The 24,530-nt window shown below is 42.2% G+C and overlaps 1 protein-coding gene across 1 annotated transcript in view; it reads left to right on the top strand.

The window, feature by feature from the left end:
• Positions 1-24,450, top strand: part of nyap2b (neuronal tyrosine-phosphorylated phosphoinositide-3-kinase adaptor 2b) — a 25,926-nt gene extending 1,476 nt beyond the window's left edge. Inside the window, exons 2-7 of the mRNA XM_017495064.3 lie at positions 3,726-3,921; positions 10,726-10,985; positions 14,255-15,286; positions 18,554-19,570; positions 20,393-20,490; positions 20,613-24,450. Coding sequence (XP_017350553.1) covers positions 3,740-3,921; positions 10,726-10,985; positions 14,255-15,286; positions 18,554-19,570; positions 20,393-20,490; positions 20,613-20,828 — 2,805 coding nt within the window. The 5' untranslated portion in view covers positions 3,726-3,739 and the 3' untranslated portion in view covers positions 20,829-24,450. The remainder of the gene's footprint in view (positions 1-3,725; positions 3,922-10,725; positions 10,986-14,254; positions 15,287-18,553; positions 19,571-20,392; positions 20,491-20,612) is intronic.
• The last annotated feature ends 80 nt before the right edge of the window (positions 24,451-24,530 follow it).

The following is a 24,530-nucleotide window of genomic DNA, read 5'->3' as shown; positions in this document are numbered from 1 at the left end:
TATTTGACGATATTTAAATTAAAAATTTGAATTTATCTTACTTTTAGGAGCGGCTTTAAAAGTCCACAAACATGTCACTATATAGAGTATGTATCTATCGATCTATATCTATATATATATTGCTGTAATCTGAAGAAGAGCGTGAGTTTCTAAATCATTTAGCGAGACGGAATGAGACAAGCCGGAGTTGTTTAGTGTGACAGACGCGCCGACGATGGCGGTGATTCTTATCGTGACGCGATTTACCGCAGTATCGACATCGCGTCATCGATCCGATTTGGGGTCTTGAGAAATTATTATTTTTTTTTTTTTGTCACCTTCATCACCAGCATCATCCTCGATCCAGCTCCCTGTTGCTTAGCTACACGTTGCTTAGCTGCTGGTGACATTCTCCGATTTTAGAAAGTCGGTTGTCGGGAGGTAGAGACGATGCAGAAGTTCCGCAGGGAGCAGAGCGGCCAGGATTAATGAGAGAGAACATCCACGGGGCCGTGAAGTCAAACGGGGATCGTATTAGTAATGCTGCTGCAGATGCAGACACACACACACACACACACACACACACACACGTACACACAAAACCTACCTGTCTCTGGTATGACTCATAACACTGCACCATATCAGAGTGTTTGACTTTTGGATACTGATCTAAAAAGCGTGCACACACACACACACACACACACCTGTTTCAGTTCAGGATTATTACGAAATGTAGAAAAAGCATGCAATTGTGTGTCAGAGTTTGGCAGCACGATTCCCATCTGGCTGCCCTCATTAAACCCCTCCTCCCATCTCTGCCAGCCTCTCTCTTACACACACACACACACAAATGCAGCTAAGTATAGTCTTTATTGGTCACGTGTACATTATGCACAGTGAAATTCTTTTCTTCGGATACCCCAGCATGTCAGGAAGTGGGGTCAGAGTGCAGGGTCAGCCATGATACAGCGCCCCCTGGAGCAGAGAGGGTTAAGGGCCTTGCTCAAGGGCCCAACAGTGGCAGCTTAGCAGTGCTGGGGCTTGAACCCCCGACCTTCTGATTAGTAACCCAAGCCAAGCCACAAAGCCATCACTGCCCCCCAAACAAACAAACAAACAAAAGTTTTCTTCGCTCATGTGGGTTCCACAAGGTCAAAACGGTTATCATTATGGGGATATTTGGTTAGATGTCAGATATTGCAATCATTGTTTGGTCATTTGGTCAAAACTCTCCGATATTCCTATCCTCCTAGGGGCATTTGGTCCTCACCGTGATATAAACCAGTGATATAAACCCCCCACCCCACACGCATAAACTAGCAAGTCTCCGAGCTGCTCTTAAAATCCTGACCTACATAAACTATAAAGGCGAGCTCACGCTCTTCTCTCTCAGAGGAGTATGACGTATCGTGTCTCCGCACTGCTGCACGCGCATATCTCTGCGCTTGAGTCAACAAAAATACAAACACGCGCACAGCGCAGATCCGGTGCACAGCGCAGATCCGGTGCACAGCGCAGATCCGGTGCACAGCGCAGATCCGGTGCACAGCGCAGATCCGGTGCACAGCGCAGATCCGGCGCTACAGGTCAACCAGGTCATTCAATCTGGCACATGACTGCAGTGCTGCAAATCCAAGCTTGTGACTAACAAACTCCCGGAAGCACACTGCTGTCTGAGAAGAAGGATAAGGATGTAAACAATGCTGCCATCTAAACAAAATGAACTGTCGATTTAAAAAAAATTGCATCTAAATACTAAAGTACGTGCGTAATTAGAGACAGGATAAAATAACCACGCTTGAATTTTGCATCAGTTTGGAAGCCACCATCAAGGATGAATTGAAAGAAAAACCCAGAATTCATTAGAGCAAGAAGTAGCAGTGGGTGCGGCCTAATATTCTAATGAGCACGCTCGATTGACAGCCTGTCTAAAACTCCCAGTTTTCGGACACGAACGCATAGCTTCGATAAAACACCGGGAAACAATAGCTCTGGGATCGGTGAGCATTAAAACAAAGTTTATACGAGGTTAGCCCCGCCCACTTTACATCTATAATACTAACGTTAACGTAATTAGAGCGCAATAACCGGTTTCATTTCCATGAGACTTTAAAGACGCAGATTGTTGGCATGGTTGCAGTAAAAGCAAGTACACAGCAAACTCTTGTGTCGTTCTTATAACTTATTAATTAATTGTCACATGCGGTATCCGTAATCGTATGGAATTTGTTTACAGTGTGTGAGTTTTGCCTACAACAGCAACATCAGGCTGAAAATCGCAGTCCGAAGTCAGCTTCATAAGGCAACAGAAGCAAGAAAATCCGTGCTGTATGTGAGCAACAGCTCCAGAGCCCACGAGCTAAAACCGAGGCGTGAGAACTGACAGCGTGAGAATCTCACTGACCCAGAATTCCAACGTGCTCACGCAACAAACGCGCACAGGGACCAGCTAAAATAGCACGCTTCTGTACAACCGGGTTAGTGCGAGTCACTTCTAGGACGGAGAAAGAACCCACGTCTCGGAGGTATCAAATCTGTGCCCGGTTCTTATCGATGCTTCTGGAAGAGACTCCATGGCTACGTTTGTGGATATATCGCGGGCCTTCACGCACAGCTCCAGATATTTTGATCAGATTTCTCGTCGCGTCTGTTGACCATCGGTAACCGTCACTCTGGTTGTGACCCGACCTCCGTCTTAGAAGAAATTATTTTCGTAGAGGTTCTTCGAGTTCGTCAAAACTCTTAATTTGAGATAAATAAGGACGAAAAGACAACTCTATATCTTAGGTAATGCTAAGATATAACTTAGCCGAATGCTGTTTTGGTATTTCAGTAAGGTGTCCGTTTCCTGCTATCGTCAAGCAACGGATTGACGCCGTACACAACGGCGCGTTCGCTGAGAGTACGCTAACGGCTGAGAGGCAGGAATTTAGCCAATAGTTTTTATAAATCGACCAATTGGTGTGCGAGAAGGCGGGACTTACAGAGAGGGGTCAAAGTGATGCAAACATGCACACACGTATGACGCAGTATTAGACCATAAGCACATCATAACGAAATTAAAACCGAATCCCGGACATTTTCTCAAATTTAGAAATCCCGACAGGACGATTTTTTTAAGGTGCTGAAAAAGCACCTATGGACGTATGACCACGATGATTTCGGTAGCTTGCTAGAGTCATTAGCTAGCTCGTGTTACCTCATAAATGTTCCTAGCTATATAGTTAGCTATCGAGCAAAGACGCTCCGTACACGTTATGAACGTTGAACATTACTCCCAGTCTGTAACAGCACTTAGATACCTTTAACACGACTAGAAATCGATACCGAACATCAGAGTTAGCCGGTTAGCTAGTTCACGCTAGCTAATGGAAAACGTTTCTTGTACAAGTTGGACTTTCAGGAGGCTTTATTTGGATTCTTTTTATTTTTAACTCATTGTTATTTTTTTAAAACTCTGATCAATGTTACAGAGAACCATAGACATAATTATAGAGTACTGTAATGAGATTACATGTAATTCAGTATTTTCCACTCCTGTCTGTGTCAGAAGTCAGCGGGAAAAATGGAATTGGCGGACAGAGTGTTACCACAATGCCCCAGAGACAGTGATGTAATCTCTAATGGCGGCAATGATGCAGCCATAATCACCACATCATGCTACTCATATGACTGATAACACACACGCTACAATGAGACAAGAGCAGGTCGATAAACAGGAGAACGTTGTGTGTTGTGTGTTACAGGAAGTGCAGTTGGCATGCCCCTGACCATGATGAGCTCCAGAGAGGAAGAAGCATTGCGGTTTTTCCAGTACGTCGAGGACAGCGGCCTGAGGGCGTACAGCGGCGTAGTGACCCGTGACCTGGTGTGGAATGAGAAAACCCGGAGCGTTCCGGAGAAGAACGACAAGAAGAGAAAGCAGGAGGAGGTTGTTAAAAGGTTGGTTGAACATCCCTCTGTGAAGGCCCGTGAGATCTCTGGGGCGGAGCCTAATCGGAAACGTTTTCACGATTTTTCCTGGTCGGTGTAATGAGCAAAGCGGATTCCGGGTTATCCGATGAATGCGCAAATGTGATTGGTCAAAAGGTTGAACATTGAGAGAAGGAGTCTCCAGTGTCAGCGCTTAGTAGCATAACAATCGGTGGTAAAGCTGTAAGTCTTAGCGACACACAGACGACGACCCAAGGGAAGCGTGGCGTAACGGACTTCCCGACAGTGTTACTGCTTTGGTGTAGCGTTGGCACGGTGCCATGGTGTGGAGATGCTGAGTGGGTGCGTGTCCTCTCTCCTCGGAGCGTGATTAATTTTTCATCGGTGGACATATTTAGGGCTCGTCCCCGTTCGCAACTCGTTTTCGTCCTTGCCAGTGGAAACCAAGGTGGTGTGTGAAATAGGAGTGCAAAGACCAGTTCAGGTTGTGTGTACCGGGGAAATGTGTGCATGTCAGTTCCAGTAAAGTGGGCGTGGCCTTGTATTTCTCAAAGCACTTTTCCGTGTATTCATAAAAAAAGATTTTGAGATATAAAAAAAAAAAAGCCAACGCTCTCTGCAGATTCGACTCTTCACTGGGATAACACTGAATGAACCAAAGGTCGGCATGGCCTCGCATAAGTATTCACACCCCTTGAACTTTTCCAGGTTTTGTCGTGCTCTAACCTGGAAATGGACTTAATTAGAATTATTTGCAAATAACAAAGTAAAAGTTGTAATTGTGTAAGTATTCACCCCCCTCTCCCCACCATGGATGTGGAACCAACATACTGTAAGTCACATTGTTAGCTGAATGGAGTCGCTATGCATAATTCATGATACAGCCGTATCATAGAGAATGTAAACAAACAGCATCATGAAGTCCAGTGTACTATCAAAAGAAAAAGACCGCAAAATAATAATAATAAAAAAAGTTCTGCAAAAGTATTAATCGGTGAGAAAAGCTTAAGGGGGGTGAATATTTATGCACGGCACCGTATATGACGCATCTTTCTTTGTGCTAATTCTAACGTTTCTCTTCTCAGCTGGCTGTGGTGTAAATATTTCATCCATATTGGATAGAGGGAAAAACAACAAAAACAAAACAAAACAAAAAAAAAGATTTTTCATGAGCATATAAATGGGTCAGTGAGACGACCCAGATTTTGCAAGGGGGGGGGGGGGTGGGGGGGGGGGGTTGAGAGAGACAGAGAGAGTGAGAGAGAGAGAGAGAGAATCTGTCAGTAAGAGCTTAAGTGAGAAAAGCGTGCTAGCATGCGATGTTGTTCTGCCTGGTGACAGCTGGAGCAGCCACGAGCCAATCAGAGTGCTCCGTTCGTTTGAGGGGAGGAGGGTCTTGCTGCAGGTTCTGACATTTTATTGGCTCACTGTGTCTCTGGGAGTGAACAGCTGTGCACCAAAACACAGATCCAGAAGAAGAATTGGAGACACAAAAAAATCGGTTTCCTGCATTATTTTTTTTTTTGTCATTGTCATTTTACTTCCATTTAAAAGCCCACCCCTACACCCCCCCACACAGCACCTCCTCCCCCCACCAGCACGGAGACGTTTGGCTTTGTTTTGTTTGTTTTATTGTCCGAGTGTCAGGTGTGATGCAGAACCTGACCCGAGGCTGTAATATGGTAATGACAGATCCCGTGTTCTCCATTGCACCTGTTCCGAGGACTGTAGCTGCCGGTAGAAACGGCCAGACGTGTTATAAATAAAACACTCAGCTGTCACACACACACACACACACACACACACGTGCCAAAATGATGCAGTCTGGTAGTTCACAGCCCACTTTCATTCCTGATGGGGTCTGTTACTGTCCTGGTGAAGATTAAATAAATAAATGAAATCTAATGGTATTTAGGTTGCTGTTACAAAATATCTGATCCTAAACATGTTTTATGGTTTCCCCTAATGGAAAAATCCCATCCATTCCACATGTGGTCATAAGTTTATCGTTTTCAACATGTCATCATGTGATCACATGAAAAACAGGTGAAGGTACAATTTACCATGTTGTGTCCTGAAGTTATATGACATCACGTGAACGATAAATGAATGAATCATATGAGAAAACCAGATGTGTCGAAGAAACTTGCGGAAAATGACTCCTGGAGGGGGAGGGGGGGGGGGGGGGGGGCATGAATCATGTGAAAATAAATTAATCATGTTAAATGAGCAAATGAATCACATGTAAAGTGTGTGGAAAACACCATGAGAAACGAATCATGTGAAAATAAATGAATCATGTGAAAAAAAAAATCACGTGAAAACAATTGAATCATGTTAAATGAGCAAAGGAATCACATGTAAAATGTGTGGGGAAAAAAAAACATGAGAAATGAATCATGTGAAAATAAATGAATCATGTGAAAAAAGAAACATGGGAAAACAAATTAATCGTATGAGAAAATCACATGAAAATGAATAAATACATAACGTGAAACTACATGAATCATGTGTGTGGGGGGTCAGATATGAAAACAAATGAATCATGTTAAATGAGCAAATGAATCACATGTAAAATGTGTGGGGGAAAAAAAACATGAGAAATGAATCACGTGAAAGAAATCACATGTGAAATTAATGGGGGGGGGGGCGTGTGAAAGCAAACGTGAAAATACATGAATCGTGGAAAAAATAACATCTAAAACCAATGAATCATATGAGAAAATCACCTTTGGAATGAATCGTGGGGAAAAAATACACATGAAAACGAACGAGGCACGTGAAAACAAGTGAATCGTGTAAAAGAAACTCACATGTGAAAGCAAATGAATCATATGAGAAAAATACGTGATATGAATCATGTGGGGGGGACGTGAAAACAAATGAATCATGTGAAATGAACAAATGAATCAAGTGAAATGAATCATGCGAAAATTTTGTCCAAAACGAGTCATGTGAAATGAGCAAATGAATCACATGTGAATTGATTCATGTGGGGGGAAAAAAACAACACGTGGAAATATGTTAATCATGTGACAAAATCACGTGAAAATAAACAAATCATGTAGGCTTAAACATCACGTGAAAATAAAAACACATGCACTACATGTGAATCATGTGTGCAACACGTAAAGTTCATGTGATTTTTCTGTAAGGGTTACTTAATGACATTTAAGGTCTGGTGCTCTCTGATAGGCTGCTTTAATGGTGCTGTAATGGACTCTGTAATGATCTTATACATGGTTATCTGGATCAATGGTTCTCAAAGTGGCGTCTGGAGACCCCCAGGGTCCGTGAAGCACATCCTTCTCGTTATTTTTTTATTTATTTATTTTTTAATTCACTTACAATGATGGAAATCACAGCCCACTATGATCAGTCATAGTTATTATTGAGATAAATATAGTTATTAGTTATTAGGTATATCCTAATAACTAATGTTTGTTCACATGATTCATTTCTCACGTTTTTCCCCTTACTCATTTTACATGTCATTCATTTGTTCATAAAACATGATTCATTTGTTTTCATATCTAATCCCTCCCTACATAATTCATGTATTTTCACGATTTATTGATTTATTTTCACGTCTTTTTCTCGATTCCTTTCACGTGATTTTCTCATATGATTCATTTCTTTTCAAGTGTAATTTTTTTTGCCCCAACATGATTCATTTATTTCCGTGTGTGTTGCCCCCACGTGAAAAGTGATAATTTCCCACGTGTTTCTTCCACACATGATTCATTTCACGTGTGACTTTCTCTTCTGATCGTTTATTTTCACGTGCCTTTCACATTTTTATGCTTTCATAGTTACAGTACATTTAAAGTTGTGGAATGTCTGCAAAAAAACAAAAACAAAAACAAGTTCGTTTCTGTTATCACTTACGTTATGGCAGCTCCACCAGGGAAAAAAACAATCAAACAATTTTTTTTTTTTAATGTGTAGGCATTGTTTTTATAGCAAACCTCACAGTCATATTGTGTATTGTGAAAAATATCTTCCAAGATTGTGATGGAATTTTTTTACCCCTACTTTTACCCCCTGCTGAAAAAAAAACAATCGAAACCCTCATAGCATTTGTAGTGGGTTTTAATGGTTATAATGGGAATTGTATTGGTTTTAATGGAAACTGTAAAGTTCCCAGTGGGTTTCTACTGGTCATTTGTTGCTTATTATCGCTTGGCATGTTACATCTAGTGGATACCTTTAAGGACCAATAATGATAATGGTATTTGTAATGGAAACCATTAGAATTTCTGTGATGGTTTCTTTCGTTTGTTTGTTGTTTTTTCAGCAGGGTTATGGGTTGAAATCCGAAATATTTTCTTACAGAAATGTAGTAGACAGTTAGTAAGCTGGGTTGCGATGGCTGAAGCGGTTCAGGCGGTGCTGAAGAGGTACGGAAGTCATGACAGAGTGAAACTTTGTCAGCTCTGAGGCCGAGCCGAGCCGAGCACACAGCTGCTCTAACATCGTGCTCCTCCTCCTAATGAGAGCTTAATGCCTGGTCTGTCACGTGTGTGTGTGGGGGCCTTGTCAGTCGTGTGTGTGTGTGTGTGTGTGTGTGTGTGTGTGTGTGTGGACCGGTTGTGCCGAGCAGCAGTAGCAGATTTGGTGTCTGCTTTTGCGCAGGGACCTTGTTGCCAGGCAAAGTTAAACCCCTGACCAATGAACTCTTCCCTTCCAACTCCTGCTGTTCACCAGCTGTGGGTTTGTCTCTCTATCTCTCTCTTTCTGTGTGTGTGTGTGTGTGTGTGTGTGTTTGTATGTGTACACACACACACATGTTCAGGTCATACAAGGAAACCTGCCTGGTGTTCCTTGTTTTTACATGAGTAAGGCTTGAACTGAGGGACGGCAAACCGATTTGCTTCATTTCTGATTTTTTTCATTCGTTCAAATGTCCTGAAACTGCTAAAAAAAAAAAAAAAGAAAAGAAAAGAAAAAAGATTAGAGGAACGATCTGATGAAAATCTAATCTAATTACACGGAGCTGAAAGGCTAATGTAGCGAACAAACAGCAGAAATCTCGCCTAAAACGTTTGCTGTGTTGCAGACATTCCCCAACTGTTACTATAAATGGATTTTTTTTAAAAAAGAAAAAAAAAAGAAATATGATGTGTTGTTCATGAATTTTTTTTTTTTTTAAATTGTAAATGGATGATTTGCAGTGGCATGAGAGGAATAAACACATTTGGGACATGTTGTTATTAGAAAAACTGAACCTGTGCACTGATGTGTATCGTACTATGAGTTCAAGATTGTACAAGATCCCATAGATGGTGTATATTCTGTCACACTATACACTTTATATATATATATATATATATATATATATATATATATATATATATATATATATATATATATATACATGTGTGTGTGTATGTGTGTGTGTGTATAAGCGTATACAATACGACCCTTCCTGATTCCACTTGTAAGAGAAAACCCCACTGTACTGCATCAGCAAGCCCACAGGCCACAGATTCCCCTCGGTTTCAGCCCAGTCATCCTCGTACAGAAATCAATTCCCGCTGTGTTGTGCCTTTCACCAGGTCTTTCTGTGTGCGAGTGCGGCCCGGCATCCAGCACTACAGCCAAATCAATTCCTCTGACTGAGCCATTTACTCACATGAGTGATTCCAGCACGGGATAAATTAGCAACAGAGGTGCTGATGGGAAAAAAAAAGACCACACACACACACACACACACACGAAATGGATAAACAAACTACACATCAGCGAGCAACGGTGAGGACTCAAGTGCAACACATGGATTACTGTACAGGATCTACTGAGATCATGACGCAATTATTTTGCTTTGCTTGTATTTTTCTCATTTGTTACTCGCTTTGGATAAAAGCGTCCGCTAAGTGAATAAATGTAAATGTAAATGTAATTATGATGCAATAGCAACTGCCATAGCAAAGAGAGAAAAGAGTCGCACCATTGTCGGGAGATTGCAAGCTCGAATCCTGACAACACCACAAACATCTCTGGGTGGGAGGGGCATACCCTGTCTCCTCTGCCAATCAGAGCGACACTAGCCAATCATAGACTCCTATGAGCTGATGGGGGGGTAAAAAGCAGTTTAGATGTGCTCTGTTACAGAATATTTACTCGACACGTTGTGATCGGACAGTAATTTTTACGCTTCCTACTGCAAATTGAAGTTTAATATAGAGATCTCTCTTAAAGATATTTTCACTGAAGGGGAAAGGGCACAGGACGTGAAAGACACACGTTTGCTTCTGCTACTTTAGTTACTATCTAAAAAAGTAAAGCAACTGAATTTTTTTGTTGTTGTTGTAAAAATCCTCTAATTTTCTTCTTGTGACTCTGTTTTGGGGCGGAGCTAATTTCAGGGCCAGAAAAATGAACATAGAAGTCTGAAACCTGGAAAGTAGCAAGGCTGTATGGCAAGGTTGTAAGTCACAGATTTTCAGGGGTATCTTTAGAAACTTATGCTACCTCGTTCTAGAATTTAAAAAAATGGCACCTTTAAAACAATATAGTGATGATCTCGCCCGTGTCTCCGTGCTCACGTTGTACAGTTTTCCAGCATAACGCTTGTATTTACAGACATGAAGATATGCAATGTGTAACATCATGCAGTTAGGTACGTCATAATATATGTCATATGTAAAGATATGCAATATTTGGCACTGTATCAAAGGACGAGGTGAAATTTAAGGTGTCCGTATTTATAGGCGTTTACACAGTCATGGATGCTGACAAAACCCAGACTCAGCACTGTATCAGAAATCTCTCTCTCTCTCTCCCGCTCCCTCTCTCTCTCTCTCTCTGTAGGACGAGTGAAGAGGTGGCCGTGGAGGGGAAACACTTGCGTATGGGATCTGCGAACATGTCGGAGCAGCAGCAGTTTTCCGTTCGCTCTCAGTCCCTTAACTCTGTAGGAGGAGTAGAGGAGGAAGAGGGCAGCCCGAACTCCCGCAAACAGCCTCCGCCCAAACCGCGCCGTGACCCCAACACCAAACTCAGCGCCTCCTCGGAGGCCGTGGACCACAGCGCCACCACCTGCAAGGGAGGACACTCCCACAAGTGGGATGGTAAGTTTACAGTCCAGATCAACACATAAGAGAAAGTGAAGTCTGTGGAACCAACATGAACAAACGATGTCCCCGAGTCCGTCTCTGTAGCCTGAAGATAAAAGTGTGCACGTCATTTCACGATTTAGTTCGTAGTGCTTTTCTTGCACGTGAACGCTTTTCTTTCTTTGTCATCCCCCCCCCATTTCTTTCTTTCTTTATTTGTTTGCGCTTAACTTATGTTTGTGTTATATTTGTTTTTTATGTTTTATTTTATATTTTATTCTTATTTGAGCTATTTATAATTTATTTATTTATTTATTTATTTGCATTTGCTTAGTTAACTATACTTAATTAAAATGTTTGAAATGAATTTTCTTTGTTCCTTTATTTATGCATAATTTCATTCATTCATTCATATATCTACTCCTTTTTATTTATTTGTTTGTTCATATTTCATTTGTCTTTAATTAATTGATTTATTTACAGAATTTTCTTATTCGCCTACTTATACTCACACGTCATTTTTCTTTCTTTCTTTCTTCATCGGTTTGTTTGTTTCTTTGTAAATTGCGCCCATTTATTTCCTGTGCAGTTTGCTTACTTGCATACTTACTTAACGCGTAATTTACACAGGCTCTGAGTTCGCTTATGTGCGCTTCATTGTTATTTTACTTCCTTACTTATTTACATATCTATTCATTTGATTTGATTTGATTTGTTCCAGTGTTGTATTAATAAATAGTTCTTTTGTGTTGAGGTCACTTGTTAATTTACGTTTTCTTTTCATTTCATTTGATTTTAACCCAGAGTTTCAGAGATCAAGTCGGTTTCACACAAATTTTATACGAGACCTTCCTCGACTTCTTTATACAAACAAGACCGAAGTGTACTGAACTGCCATCGAATGCTCCACCTGCCCATCTTCCATCAGATTACCGCTACTGTACATCGATAAAGACTTGAATGCTTGCTCTGGTAGCATCACTATTTGGGGGGGAAATGAACTCGTTGATTGATCTCTCACAGACCATGACCTGGACATTATAATAACACCGAACCTCGTCAGTGATCTCGTGCCAGATGTCAGGCTATGAATGAAAGCATCGTTGCCTCAGGCGTGAACCGTGCATCGCCTCGCATCGGGCGGTTAGAAACACAACCTTGGCTATGAATAAAGCGTTGTTCACGTTCTCTTTGTCTTGTAATTACACACTCATTGTTCTGCATGGCTCCGTTTTTAATACTAGTGTGTTATTTTTACAGCAGACCCCCAGTAATCACGTTACAAGACCGCACCGTGCAAGTTATTCGATTCCAGAGCAAGTTATTGGGTTATAGATGTTATTTTTGGTGGGGGGGAAAAAACCACAATACCAGAAAAGGGGGTGGAAACAATTAGTCTTCATGTGTAATATCGATGGTGTAGTGCTTTTTAATCTGATTAAAGTAACATTAAAAGCATTCATGTGCGCAAAAAAAGATGTTCGTGTACGGTTTAGTCACGGTAAATCAGATAAAATGAAGGCAGAGGTTTGTGATCTCGGTGCAAAGGCGTTTAAGTGTAGTGAGGAGTGTGTTACTGTAGAGATCACAGCATGCACGCACGCAGATCTTCCTCAATGCCACGGCAACCGACCCACAGAAACAGAGAGCCCCCCCTCTCAGTGCTCCACCAATCCCGACGCGAGACACCAGCTTCAGCCAATCAACAGTGAGCTGACGAGACGTCAGGGCGACACAGCAACCTATCCGGATCGAGCCTGGTGTAGCCTAATCCAATAGGGGACTGACAGTGGTGGGATGTGTGTTGTTTATAGTTGTGTGTTGCGAGGAGGAAGAAAAGAGGGCGGGACAGATGGAAAGGGGAGGAGCGGCCAGGTCAGGCGGAATTCATTCAGAATGGGAGATTGACCTAGATTTAGAGGAGATCTTGGAGATGGGGCGGGGCTAAACAGAGACAGGGGACGGGGGAAGTGGAGAGGAAAGATGAGCGCATACCAAAATGCAGAAATGCAGAAATATCCCCCCCCACACACACCCCCTGCCCTTTACACATCATTAACACATCAATAGTGATTTTTTTTATTTTTTATTAGAGCACAGGCATGTGTAGGGGCTTGAAAAATGACTTTAATCTCTCCGCAGTGCAATTTAACCTCCTTCTCGCTTTTATCTGCATCCTCCATGCTTTTTTTTTTTTTTTTTCCAAGATAAGAGCGCGTACAGTAGTGAATCGACCCGGGAATCAATGCAGCAAAGTCGGGGATAAACTTGTGCTTACACATAAACAACAGAATATGGAAATATCAAAATAAAACAACCAATTTCGTTTGGTAGCGTATAATCATTAACGTCTTCCTTATACATAAATCAGAAAGTGGAATATCTTGCCAAGTACGCTTTTACATATTTCACTGAGCTGAATTTCAGCTAATTCCGACAAAGTGAGGAATAAAACACTTGGGGGTGTAATGTTATAGGAAAATAATCGACAGCAGGGTATTGTGACGTCGATCTTCTTATAGCAACACGGAAGTTGTTTCAATCGGTATAAACAAACGAATTATATTATCGCCGCAAGTCTGTCCTAAGGTTAGTCGTGACACTGTTGGGTTTCTGTGTGAAGAGTATCGTGAGTTTGTGGTTAGCTGCCGGCGAGCAGGGCGATGGGAAAGGGAAGGGGTACAGTGATAAAATGGACAGCACAACTAAAGCTTTTTGGATAGTAAAACATCAGTATTCAACTTCCACTGGAAAATTCGAACTTTCAAACCTAGTAGGCTGGGTAAAAAAGAAATAACTATGAAGACCTGCAAATACTTAAAGCGCTGAGTGTCTACTTTCCTATGAGCCATTAAGCACTACTATGGAGTTTGACATCACAAATAAATTGACTGCTGAACACGGACACCTCCAAACCAGGCGGCAATTCCATTTTTTGGAATTGAAAACATTTTGTAGTTTTATAGTTCGCAGGACAAGTAAAATTCTGTAACAGATGTACTCTTTTTGAACGTTCTCATAATTGAAGAATGCTGAGGAACCATTTTTAAGAGTGTACCCTTAGTCACAGTTTCATGGTCTCACTTATTTTCAAAGATCTTACTCAAAGTATTCAATTAATGCTTTATTGCAGTTCCACTCTGGGAACGGCAGATCGTGTATCCAACCATTTTTGTTTGTACTCCTTGTTTTAGATATACAAAACAGGTGGTGAAGGTGACTTTACCGCTGAAACTACAATGCTTATGCTAATATCTGATCCTTGTCCCCCCCCGTTCATTCAGCGACTCAGGGCTGCAGCGAGGACTGTAGACGAGTCCCACCTCCGAAGCCCAAGAGGAATCCCAACACACAACTGAGCACTTCCTTTGATGACTCCTACATTCTGAACTCAAAAGACTCCCCAATGGCTCTTTCTCCTATTTCTCCTGTTTCTCCTCCACAACCTCAGAGCCCACAGCAGGACTCAGAGTCAGAGGAACCTGTTTATATTGAAATGTCAGGGAATGCAGTGCGAGATCCGCCCTCTCGTTCCGAGCCTGACGAGCCAGGCGAGGCTGTCTACGAGGAGATGAAGTACCCCGCTTTTGATGACTTTGATTCACGCTGGGATTTTTTGGGGTACCGTGCTCAGTGCATCACACCATGTCCATCTGATATGGACATCCATGCTGCCGTGAACTACACCTCCACCCCTCGGAGCGCATCCCATTGCGACATCCCTGCCCCGTTCCCCAACCTTCTAACCCACCGTCCACCTTTGCTGGTCTTCCCACCGGTGCCTGCACAGTGTTCGCCCAATTCTGACGAATCCCCACTCACGCCGGTGGACGTGACCAAGCTGGCCATGTTAGAGAATGCCGCCCACTCAAAGTCTCCGTCGTCCTCCTCCTCCTCAATGGAGCCCCTTAGTTCTGCCTCATCCTCTCACCTCAGACGGGCCGAGAGGGAACTTACGGCGACGCCCACTATCACAGTCTCAGGTCGCTCTTCGGCGCCACCGTTGCCATGCGCTCTCTACAGGGGCTCCACAAGCTCTGCAGGGGCTCAACGGAGCCACTCGGCATGTCCGTCTCCCGTCAGCATGGGCCGCTGCCTCACGCCACTCAGCCTCATGAGGGCACCACCATTCGAAGGGAGCTCCTTCAGTGGAGCTGCCCTGCCACCACGACACCACAGCTCGGCGCAGAACGTTGCAGCAGGACGCTCACGGACGCCCACCAGCCCTCTGGATGAGCTCACCAACTTGTTCACCAGTGGCAGGAACATGCTGAAGAAGAACTCCAGCGGACGGAAGAGCAAAGAGCCCAGTGAGAGTGAGTTTAACTAATGCCTGACAATCGATGGGTTAATCAATAGGAACTAAATAAAGCAGTCAATGAGATAAGTGATTAATTAGGTCTCAAAGCTGTTTACAGTCAGAATGAATGACTGGCAGTCAAATGAATGCAGTGATTTTCTGTTAACCAATTAGAGCAGTTGCAGGGAAGATATAGCGTTAGCAAGATAAATCAATCTCATGGCCTAGCCAAAGCCTCCAGGTTACCGAGTAATAAAGAGCTAGAAAACTTGCCTACAAGGACTAATTATGAAACTTAAACTGTTTTTTTAAAATGTAAAGCTTATAAAAGGTATCAAGCATTAAGAGAGGTATGATAACTAGCTCCCTAGGACAGTGCCACATAATTAACTGTATCTAACGACCTTAATAATGTTACCAAACTTGCTCATTTGTCCATGCTTAGTATCTTTTAAGCATTTCAGTTCCAGGTTGTAAAAAAAGGTTCAAACGGGTTGGGTGTGAATACTTATACAAGACACCGAATCGTGTTAAAACAGTGGAGTACCACCACCCTGCACTTTCCGGTGTTTTCCCTACTCTAAATTCGCCTAATTCAGCTCATCATCTAATTTGCAAGCCTGAACTGGGTTAAACTGGGTGAGCTAGAGGAGAGAAAACAGCGAATCGTACAGTGCGGATGACGGCACCCATTTTTCCATCAGTGCTCGGGGGATTTCTGGCCTGCTTGCTCTACGAGCTACTTTAATCCGAGAGCTGCAAATAGGCTAGTGCAGATCATATGATATTAATCCGTGGAGATTAAGAGCCGGAGCAGTATGTATAACTCCATGGCCTGTTCTGGAAGCATTAAGCTACTGCAGCATATTACTTCTACAGTACATATGTGGACAGTGTTTAAACCGTGAGCACCACAGTGCTGAAGAAAGCACCATTCTACAGAGAGATTGATGTGGTGTCAGACGGATTTGCATTTTGGGCTTGATAGAGAGCACTCCCAGTGTTTTACATGGTCGTTTGTGTTCAGCCAACACGTACACCTTAGCTGGAGCATTTAGGATTTTTGACCCCTTGGTACGGCGTTACAGGAGACACCTGTAACCTTGTTATCTGTATATAATTCAGTGCACTAATGGAATAGTGACAAGCTACAAGCTGTCGCTTCAGGTGGACTTCATCTCTAGACCACTGACCTCACTGAACACTTTCCTGAAACAAAGGTCATTTAAAAAAAATCGCCCCATTCATTCTACATGAGCATTGGTGAATTTGTAAAGATGCAGCACTGATATCTCAGTGTGTGTGTGTGTGTGTGTGTGTGTGTGTGTGTGTGTGGGAAATAGCATGTGCATGAGCTCTTGTTGGCAAGCTTTCGCTCCTCATGGTAACAGAGGAAGGGAACTCCCTACTGAGTCACTCTCTGAGGAACAGCAGACCAATCATGATGCAGGTCACAGGCACTACGTTTCAGCAAAACACATGAAGTTCTCAGAGGAGAAAACAAGCTCTGACTGAGATAGTGCTGTACTACCTGCACAGACATGCACTCTGATAAAAAAAAACAAACAAACAAAAAAACACTGCTTTTTCACTTTCAGCTCATGCAATTAGTCCAGTGTTAATTAGGGCCGTGGCCTGATTTTTTCCCCCCGGCTGTTCATCATCATGCAAGCTTAATTTCCTCGCACTGCTTTTAAAGCATAACCATAATATAGTTTTATTACGTTTTTATTTGGTACTGCCATGTGAGGCGTGTGGTCATCTGATTTGACTCTGTTGTCATTTTCATATGGCTTAATGTCAATTTGCATTCGTTCTCATGCAGTATTTGGACACGGTTAGCAATCGTGCTTAATCGGAACATCATCTGTCTTGGTTGAAGGTGGAAAACATCATCAGTAACTCGTTTATCAGGCCACCGATCAATGACGCGCAAATTAAACTGCACTGGCCATGGGCTAAGAAGCCCTGAGAGAGTGTAGAGAATAATGACGGTCATTTATCGGCAATTATTAAAAGCTCGTTTGAGGAACATTACATGACACACTCTTTGTTTCGTATTACTCGGTTAAGCGAGAACAATGGTTTCATACATGTCGAACAGTTTGGTGGAGTACAGAGGTGTAATATCACCATAACATGTACATTCCAATGTTTCTTAACATGTAAGCACAGCAATTGTAAAAAAAATAAATAAATAAAATAAAAAATACAAATAAATCAAAAACCATCTAGACTGAAAACGTCACTGATAATGAACTGCAAAGCAAACTTGCATGGAAAAACAAGCTCAAGTCATCTTTAGGAGCAAAGTGACACCAAGTGGCCAAATTCTATTCACAAGCAATGTAGTATAAATGAATAAAACAAACAAACAACAACAACAAGATAAAATAGCGGAACTTTCTGATGTAGGGTTGTGCACCTGACTGTTTTTTTTAACCGCGCTTCCATATGGCTTCTGAAGGATTTCTGACCAATCCTACGGTACCCCTTCCTGCAATTATTAGTTCTGTTAGTTCCTGCCCACAATATTTTCTAATGATTTTAGTTGGTTCTAATAGCCTGTGCATTTAAACCCGAGCGTTCCTAACCAACCTGCCGTGTCCAATACATTCCCATGTTAAATAAGTTCACATCTTCTTGTAAGTTGAAAGGGATCCTTCTGAGCCCCTTCTGAGCAGGGACAGACAAACAGAATAAAGAAACAAAGATTCATGACTGTTTGTAATGCAAGCTTCATAACTGACCTCCTGCTCCCACCTGCATGAAAGTAAAAACCACCTGCTCTTTTGTTGTTGGGTCCAATGGGATTCCAGTCGTAATGCACATCTATATGCACATCTCTATGTCAATCCCACAAATTTTAGAACCAATTTTAGGGTGTGGCATAATATTTTAATACGTACGTTTCTTGACATCACCCTGACCAATACTCCCAGCCTGCTACACCACTCAAGCAGGACTATATACAATAGAGTGAGTATGAGAATCAGAATTGTTCAGTGCAGCATGTACAATTGATCAAAGTAGGCTACATGGCCTGGTTTGCCTTTCGATTGCTTCCTCAGACTGAATTGTGAATTGGTTAAGGGAAACCTTAGAGAAGATTAAGACCACACACTTTATATCTAAAGGGGAGAAATTGTAGCAAAGACCAACATTAACCCAGTTAAAAAACAGTCAATCACAGATTCAAGTCCTCTGTGGTAAGGAATAACCTATTATTAAATGTTCCAACATAAATGAAGGTCTGTAAGCTAATGATTTTGTTCTCCAAAAGGTGAAGCCAAAGGGAAGGGCCATGGTTCTGAATCCAAACGGGAGCACAAGGAGCGAAGCCATCATAACAAGGAGTCAAAAAGGGACAAGGAGCGCAGCGGGAAATCCTCGCATCGACGTGAGGGCAAAGATCGAGAGCCTAGCGGCATAGAGGCCTTACAGAGACGTGACAGTAAAGACAGAACCGGCAGCAATGCAGAGCCAATAGTGAGACGTGATAGCAAGGACAGGGGCACCAATGTGGAGCCAGTACCGAGGCGTAACAGCAAGGACAGGGGCACCAATGTTGAGCCGGTATCAAGGCGCAACAGCAAGGAAAAGGGCAGCAATGTTGAGCCGGTATCAAGGCGCAACAGCAAGGACAAGGGCACCAATGTCGAGCCAGTAGCGAGGCGAAACAGCAAGGACAAGGGCTGTAGTGGTCCAGAGCTACTTCCCAAACAGGGCAGCAAAGACCGAGGGTGCAGCACCAGTGAGCCCATAGTGAGGCATGACAGCAAAGACTGGATCAGTAACAATATCGAACCTTTACCTAGACGCGACAGCAGGGACAGGATCTGCAACGGCTCAGAGCTCATGCTCCGACAAGACAGCAGAGACTTCATGAGGAATGGTCTGGAACGACATGATAGCAGAGACCGAAGTGGTTATGGGCCAGACTTGTTAACCAGGCACAGTGGTAAGGATCAGGGAAGATCTGGTCTGGAGGGTCGGCACAACAGCAAAGAAGGAAGAAATAACAGTTTGGATTTTCTTCAGGGTAACAGCAACATGGCAGACTCTGGATGGGACTGTAAGGAACGGGTGAGTAATGGGACAGATGTTGTAAATAGGAGAGACTACAAAGATAAAGGAATTCACTTGACAGAGCCCCATCACAAGAGTAAGGACAAAAGCAGCTACAGTACGGAGTCCCCCAAAGCACATGACTGGGATACAAGGTCCGGACCGCAATCCAGTATGTCCAGCCGGAGTAGACGATCACCTGTTAGTCCTACCACAATGATGGGAAATTCTGGTGAGTAGTGGACTGCATATGATGGTTTCATTAACCTATAGATACCTTACTGTTTATGAAGCTTTTTGGTCATCCAGGTAAATTAAAGTATAGTAGTAGAAAATCATGGACTAGATTTGTGGTTAATTTCACAAATCATCTGAAAAGTATCATTAATTTTACTGAGGAAGAACTAAGACAACCCCTTGGCAGGGCTAGGCAGTGATCTTATTTGCAAAGGGCTGGTGTGACTGCTGGGTGGCATGGCAGTACAGTAGGTAGCCTGAGCTCAAGTTATTGTCAGTTTGGAGCTTTGTATGTTCTCCCCTTGTACACGTTGGTTCCCTCCAACCTCCCAAAAACATGACAGTAGGTTGATCGGCAACTGTAAATTGCCACAAGTGTGCGAATGTGCATGTGCATGGTGCTCTGCGATGGTCTGGAGTCCCGTCCATTGTGTGTTCCTGTCTTGCCCTGAGTGTTCCTGGGGTACGGTCCACCACAAATTAGGGATAGCATTATCTGAGAGGCATGAATTACTCTGAGGAAGAACTAAGGCAGCCCCTAGCTGGGGATCTCAATCTAGGAAGGGGTTTTCATTCCACCCAAATAGGAGCCACACCTAAGAGTCAATTGAGAATCACGTAGTTAGCTGACGGTGCTGATCATCAGGTTTTGTAGCAACACTAGTTCTTGAAGGAAAAGATTAACAACCCTTGCTCTATGATGAATGGGGAGATTGAGAAGACAAAACTTGACAAAAATTGTTCTTGGGCACTTTTACGTGATAAAAGTGTGTTGTTTAACTGACCAATCTAAATGGATTTCCATCTTTTTTCGCAGAATTAAAGATGGTCCCAAAGGTAGCCCAGTTCCTATCCACATCACTCGCACCGTCTCCATTGGGCACACCTCAGAGACGACCTTCAGAAGCCCAAGAGGTACCAATAAATGTCTTTGTAGTTACAGATTTTTTGCACCATTGCAGCATGAAATTCAAGGACTCCTGCCATATAATCACATTGATATTAAAGATCTTATTTCTTTCTGTCAAAACTTGCAGATGCCACCTTTCCCCTGGGTATGTGGCGACAGTACCATGATGGAGACAATTGAGAGGAAACAGCGATTGTGCCGTGAGATCCGGGCCCGTCAGCGACCCCCTGAATGGAGCCAGACGGAAAGCATGCCTAGCTGCAAGAAAGCCAACGGGCAAAAGAAATATAGCCCACCCCCATATCCCTCTCAGACTACAGTCTTTTGGGACACCGCAATCTGATTGGTCGCTTAGCACTTCAGGATTTAGCTTTGCTCCTCCCACTGGCACCAAGATGAGGGGAGCACCCAATCATCCCCAGCACTGTTTCTGCTTAAAGACAGGCAGTGGGATTAACCTAGCAATATTTCTGAGCGTGCCGATCATCAGGTTTTTGTATTAACCTTTATCTAATATTTTTGTATTGTGATTCCTTGTAAATGGAACCTAGCATTAACAGATATTTTCTAAACAAAATGAATATCTTTGCAAAGAATATGTAGAGTTAGCACAATGCAGGTTGTTCTTTTGTACTTTTTTCGCTTTTTTTTCTTTCTTTTTTTTTTTTTACACTGCAATGCAAAATACGAAATGGAACCATTAACTTTCACAGGCCTTTATCTTTCAGACCTCTAAAAATTTCTGTGGTATATTGCCATATTTAAAAATGAAGTGTATTTTCACATTGGATGTGAAATTGGACTAGGGCTAGCTTTCATTTTCGCTGCCTTGCCACACTATGGATTTGATAGGAATGTGCAATTAGATTTGATCAGATTTGTTTTTATTATTTATGTTTTTATGTAAGCTTTGGCATTAGTATGCAAGGCAAAATCGAAGGTTTTGTATGGTATGTAAGCATGAATGAATTCAATGTACAAACATGGCACAGCATAAGGGTAATCAGTACATGTTTATTTAAGGGCAATTGAAGATAAAGACTAGGATGTAGACTAGGATCCCTTTTATCCTATGGAACCTAATCTTATTGGGTGATTTTTCTGTTTGTAAATGGCAGAAGATGTTGTGGTCGTTCCTTTGGGCCTGTGTTTGCCCTGGGATTAATGACAATCTGTAACCTTGAAGTATTCTTTAAATCTTTAAACACTATTTAAAATGTTTCGTGCTTGTTTCAGAAGGTTTTTAGAAGGAGGTAATTTATTGGCTTGGTCACGCTTACTGTATTAATAAGTGTGATTGGATGGATTTGTGATGGACACAATCAGCCCTATTTGGGCATTTGAAACCAATGACCAATGGCTCTCAGCTGGAGCCTTAAAGGACGTAGCAACTGTAGCTACTTCACTCAGTAATTGGGAATAATGGAGGGAAAAAAATGCACTTCCGTGATCATCTGCATCAGTTGGTTGGATACTTGTCACCCTCCCTCTACCTCAACCATTCAGATTAGTTCAAGTGGTTATTCATCTCTAAAGTATTTTTGGATCTGGGAGTATGGAGTCAGGGGTGGACAAATGATAAGCACATTAGTTAGCCCACTGGCAATGCGAAAGCTCCAATGTGCTACCCAGTCCAGTGTTTTGGTTGCGTGGAAACCTAATTGACAAGGCTAAAAAGTGACAGCTAACATAAGGTAATGTATGGTGAGCTAGTTATCTAGTTAAATGCATTAATCCAGACTGAGGGAAACAAACGAGTTTATGAATTACCACAGAAGGGATGTATGTGTAACCATAGAACTCGTTCTCTTCTGATGTAGCGTGAAGGTTTTGATGTAGCACATCTCTCCATATGTTCAACCACAACGTGACTTTCTAGCATGACGTGTGCGTTATGCTAGAAAGAGAATTATATGGCCGCTTTGCACTAGATTAGCTTTTTCTGCTTGTGTCAAACTACTGATTTGTCCACCCCTGGAAGTGAAACCCATCCCCATCCCCTCATTCTTGCCATGAGCTTCATCTAGGTCAAGGTAATGCCTGTACACTTACTGTAACTAAGTCCAAAGGTATCAAACCGTGTAGCCAAGCTAACACTAGCTAATGCAGTGTTCGCATTTGTAAGAGTAAGAAATTGTGTTTATGTTTCTAACAGCACCATACTGAGCTTAACTAAGTATTAACACATACAGGCATTTTGGAAAAGAAAAAAATGGTATATATGCACATAATCACAGGCTCCTGGTCAGTTTAGTGATCCTAATAAGACTGTCTTTGACTAAATCATGTTTTATACTGTGCATTTCAATGGTCTTTTGAGATTATTACTTGTAACAATGTATGAGATGATCCCAATAAAATCTTGGCCGAATTCTATAACAGACTGAGCGATAACGTTGTCCATGTCAGATTTTACAATGAAGATCCCCCGGTATAATAACATTAGTGTTATGCCTAGAGAAATCATGTTTTAGAAGTTGTGCATGGCTCGGTAAAAAGGGACACCATGGAATGCACATTCTTGAAAGTGAACCTGCGGTAATAAGTCAATCGTACAGTGTAAACCTGGCTTACAGTTGCAATCAAAATGATTCAACCCCCATTGCAAATCAGGTTTATTGTCAAAGTTTACAGACTTCCAGCTGTTTGCAGTGAATAAATCAAACAAAAGCAATTGACATAGTTTAACACAATGACTACTTCAAGTGGTTTCCTCAAATTCAACTGAAAATGCAGCTTATAATGATTCTCAAAATGATTCAACCCCTTCATGGCGAGCATCTTCATACTTAGTAGAGCTCCCTTTTGCTGTTATGACCTGCTGCAAACGAGATGCAGAGCTTCTGGCAGCGTTCCTGAGGAATCTTAGCCATAACTCAGAGGAAGCAAAGCAGCCCCAGAGCATCACCGAGCCACCACCATGCTTGACTGTAGACAGAGTGTTCTTTCTTCATTGTTCTTCCTCCAGACATACCACTGATCCATCGTGCTGAAAAGTTCCAGTTTTGTTTCAACACTCCACAGAACAGAATCCAAACCTTCTGTGGATTATTTATATGATTTTGTGCAACTTTTCTTGTGCTTTTGGGTCAGTAGTGGTGAACGTCTTGGAGTTCTGGCATGGAAATCTGTGTTTAGTACACGCCTTACTGTGCTCACTGAAACCTCAGTGCCTGTTACACCAGGTCTTGCTGCAGGTCTTTTGCAGTCACTCGAAGGTTTTTCACAACCTGCCTTCTCAGAAATCTACTTGCAGCCGTCGATATCTTCCTTTTTCTGCCCCACCCAGGTATTTCATACATTTTCTACCCCTAGCCAGTTCAGATATTTCATGTGTTCCAGCTCAAGCACACCTGGTGCAACTAATGAAGCCCTTGATTAGCTTGAGACAAAACCTGATTTGCATATTTGCGCTGTTTTGAGGGATTCTATTCATTGAATCATTTTCAGACTGGAGAAGTCATTATAAGTTGTATTTTCAGTTGAATTTGTGGAAACCACTTGAAGCATTCACTGTGTCAAACTATTTCAATTGCTTTTGTTTGATTTGTTCATCGCAAACAGCTGAAAGTCTGTACATTTTGACAATGAACTTGATTTGCAATTGGGGTTGAATAATTGTGATTGCAACTGTATATGAAGCAAAAACACAACATCAGAGTAGCCATAACTATGGTATGGTTGGTTTTTTTTTTTTTTTATCCCACATGTCTCATGCAGGTCATTTATTACATGATCGTTTGACATTCACTCCAGAGTTCCCCGAGGGTGCTGGTTAAGGAATGCTGTAACAATGTACAATTTCTCTGTATGTAAAATGTGCACTGTGACTGGTAGAAAGACTACGTCCTTTGTCTTATTGCACTGAGTGTTCTCTTATCTGTATAGTAATGTTTGAGGAAACAAAAATGAAGTATACTGGTTGTCATGAGGGTCTTTCCGAGAGAAATAAATATGAATTTCAATCCGCTATAAAAACGTACAGCGAGTCTTTCTGCAATGCTAGAAACTCCCAAAATACATATGCTAGAATTTCCATCTGAAT

This window comes from Ictalurus punctatus, chromosome 20, assembly GCF_001660625.3.
Source record: "Ictalurus punctatus breed USDA103 chromosome 20, Coco_2.0, whole genome shotgun sequence".
NCBI classification, from domain to species: Eukaryota; Metazoa; Chordata; class Actinopteri; order Siluriformes; family Ictaluridae; genus Ictalurus; species Ictalurus punctatus.
Note: the sequence above shows the minus strand (reverse complement) of the source record. Positions and strands in the feature narration are given on the sequence as shown.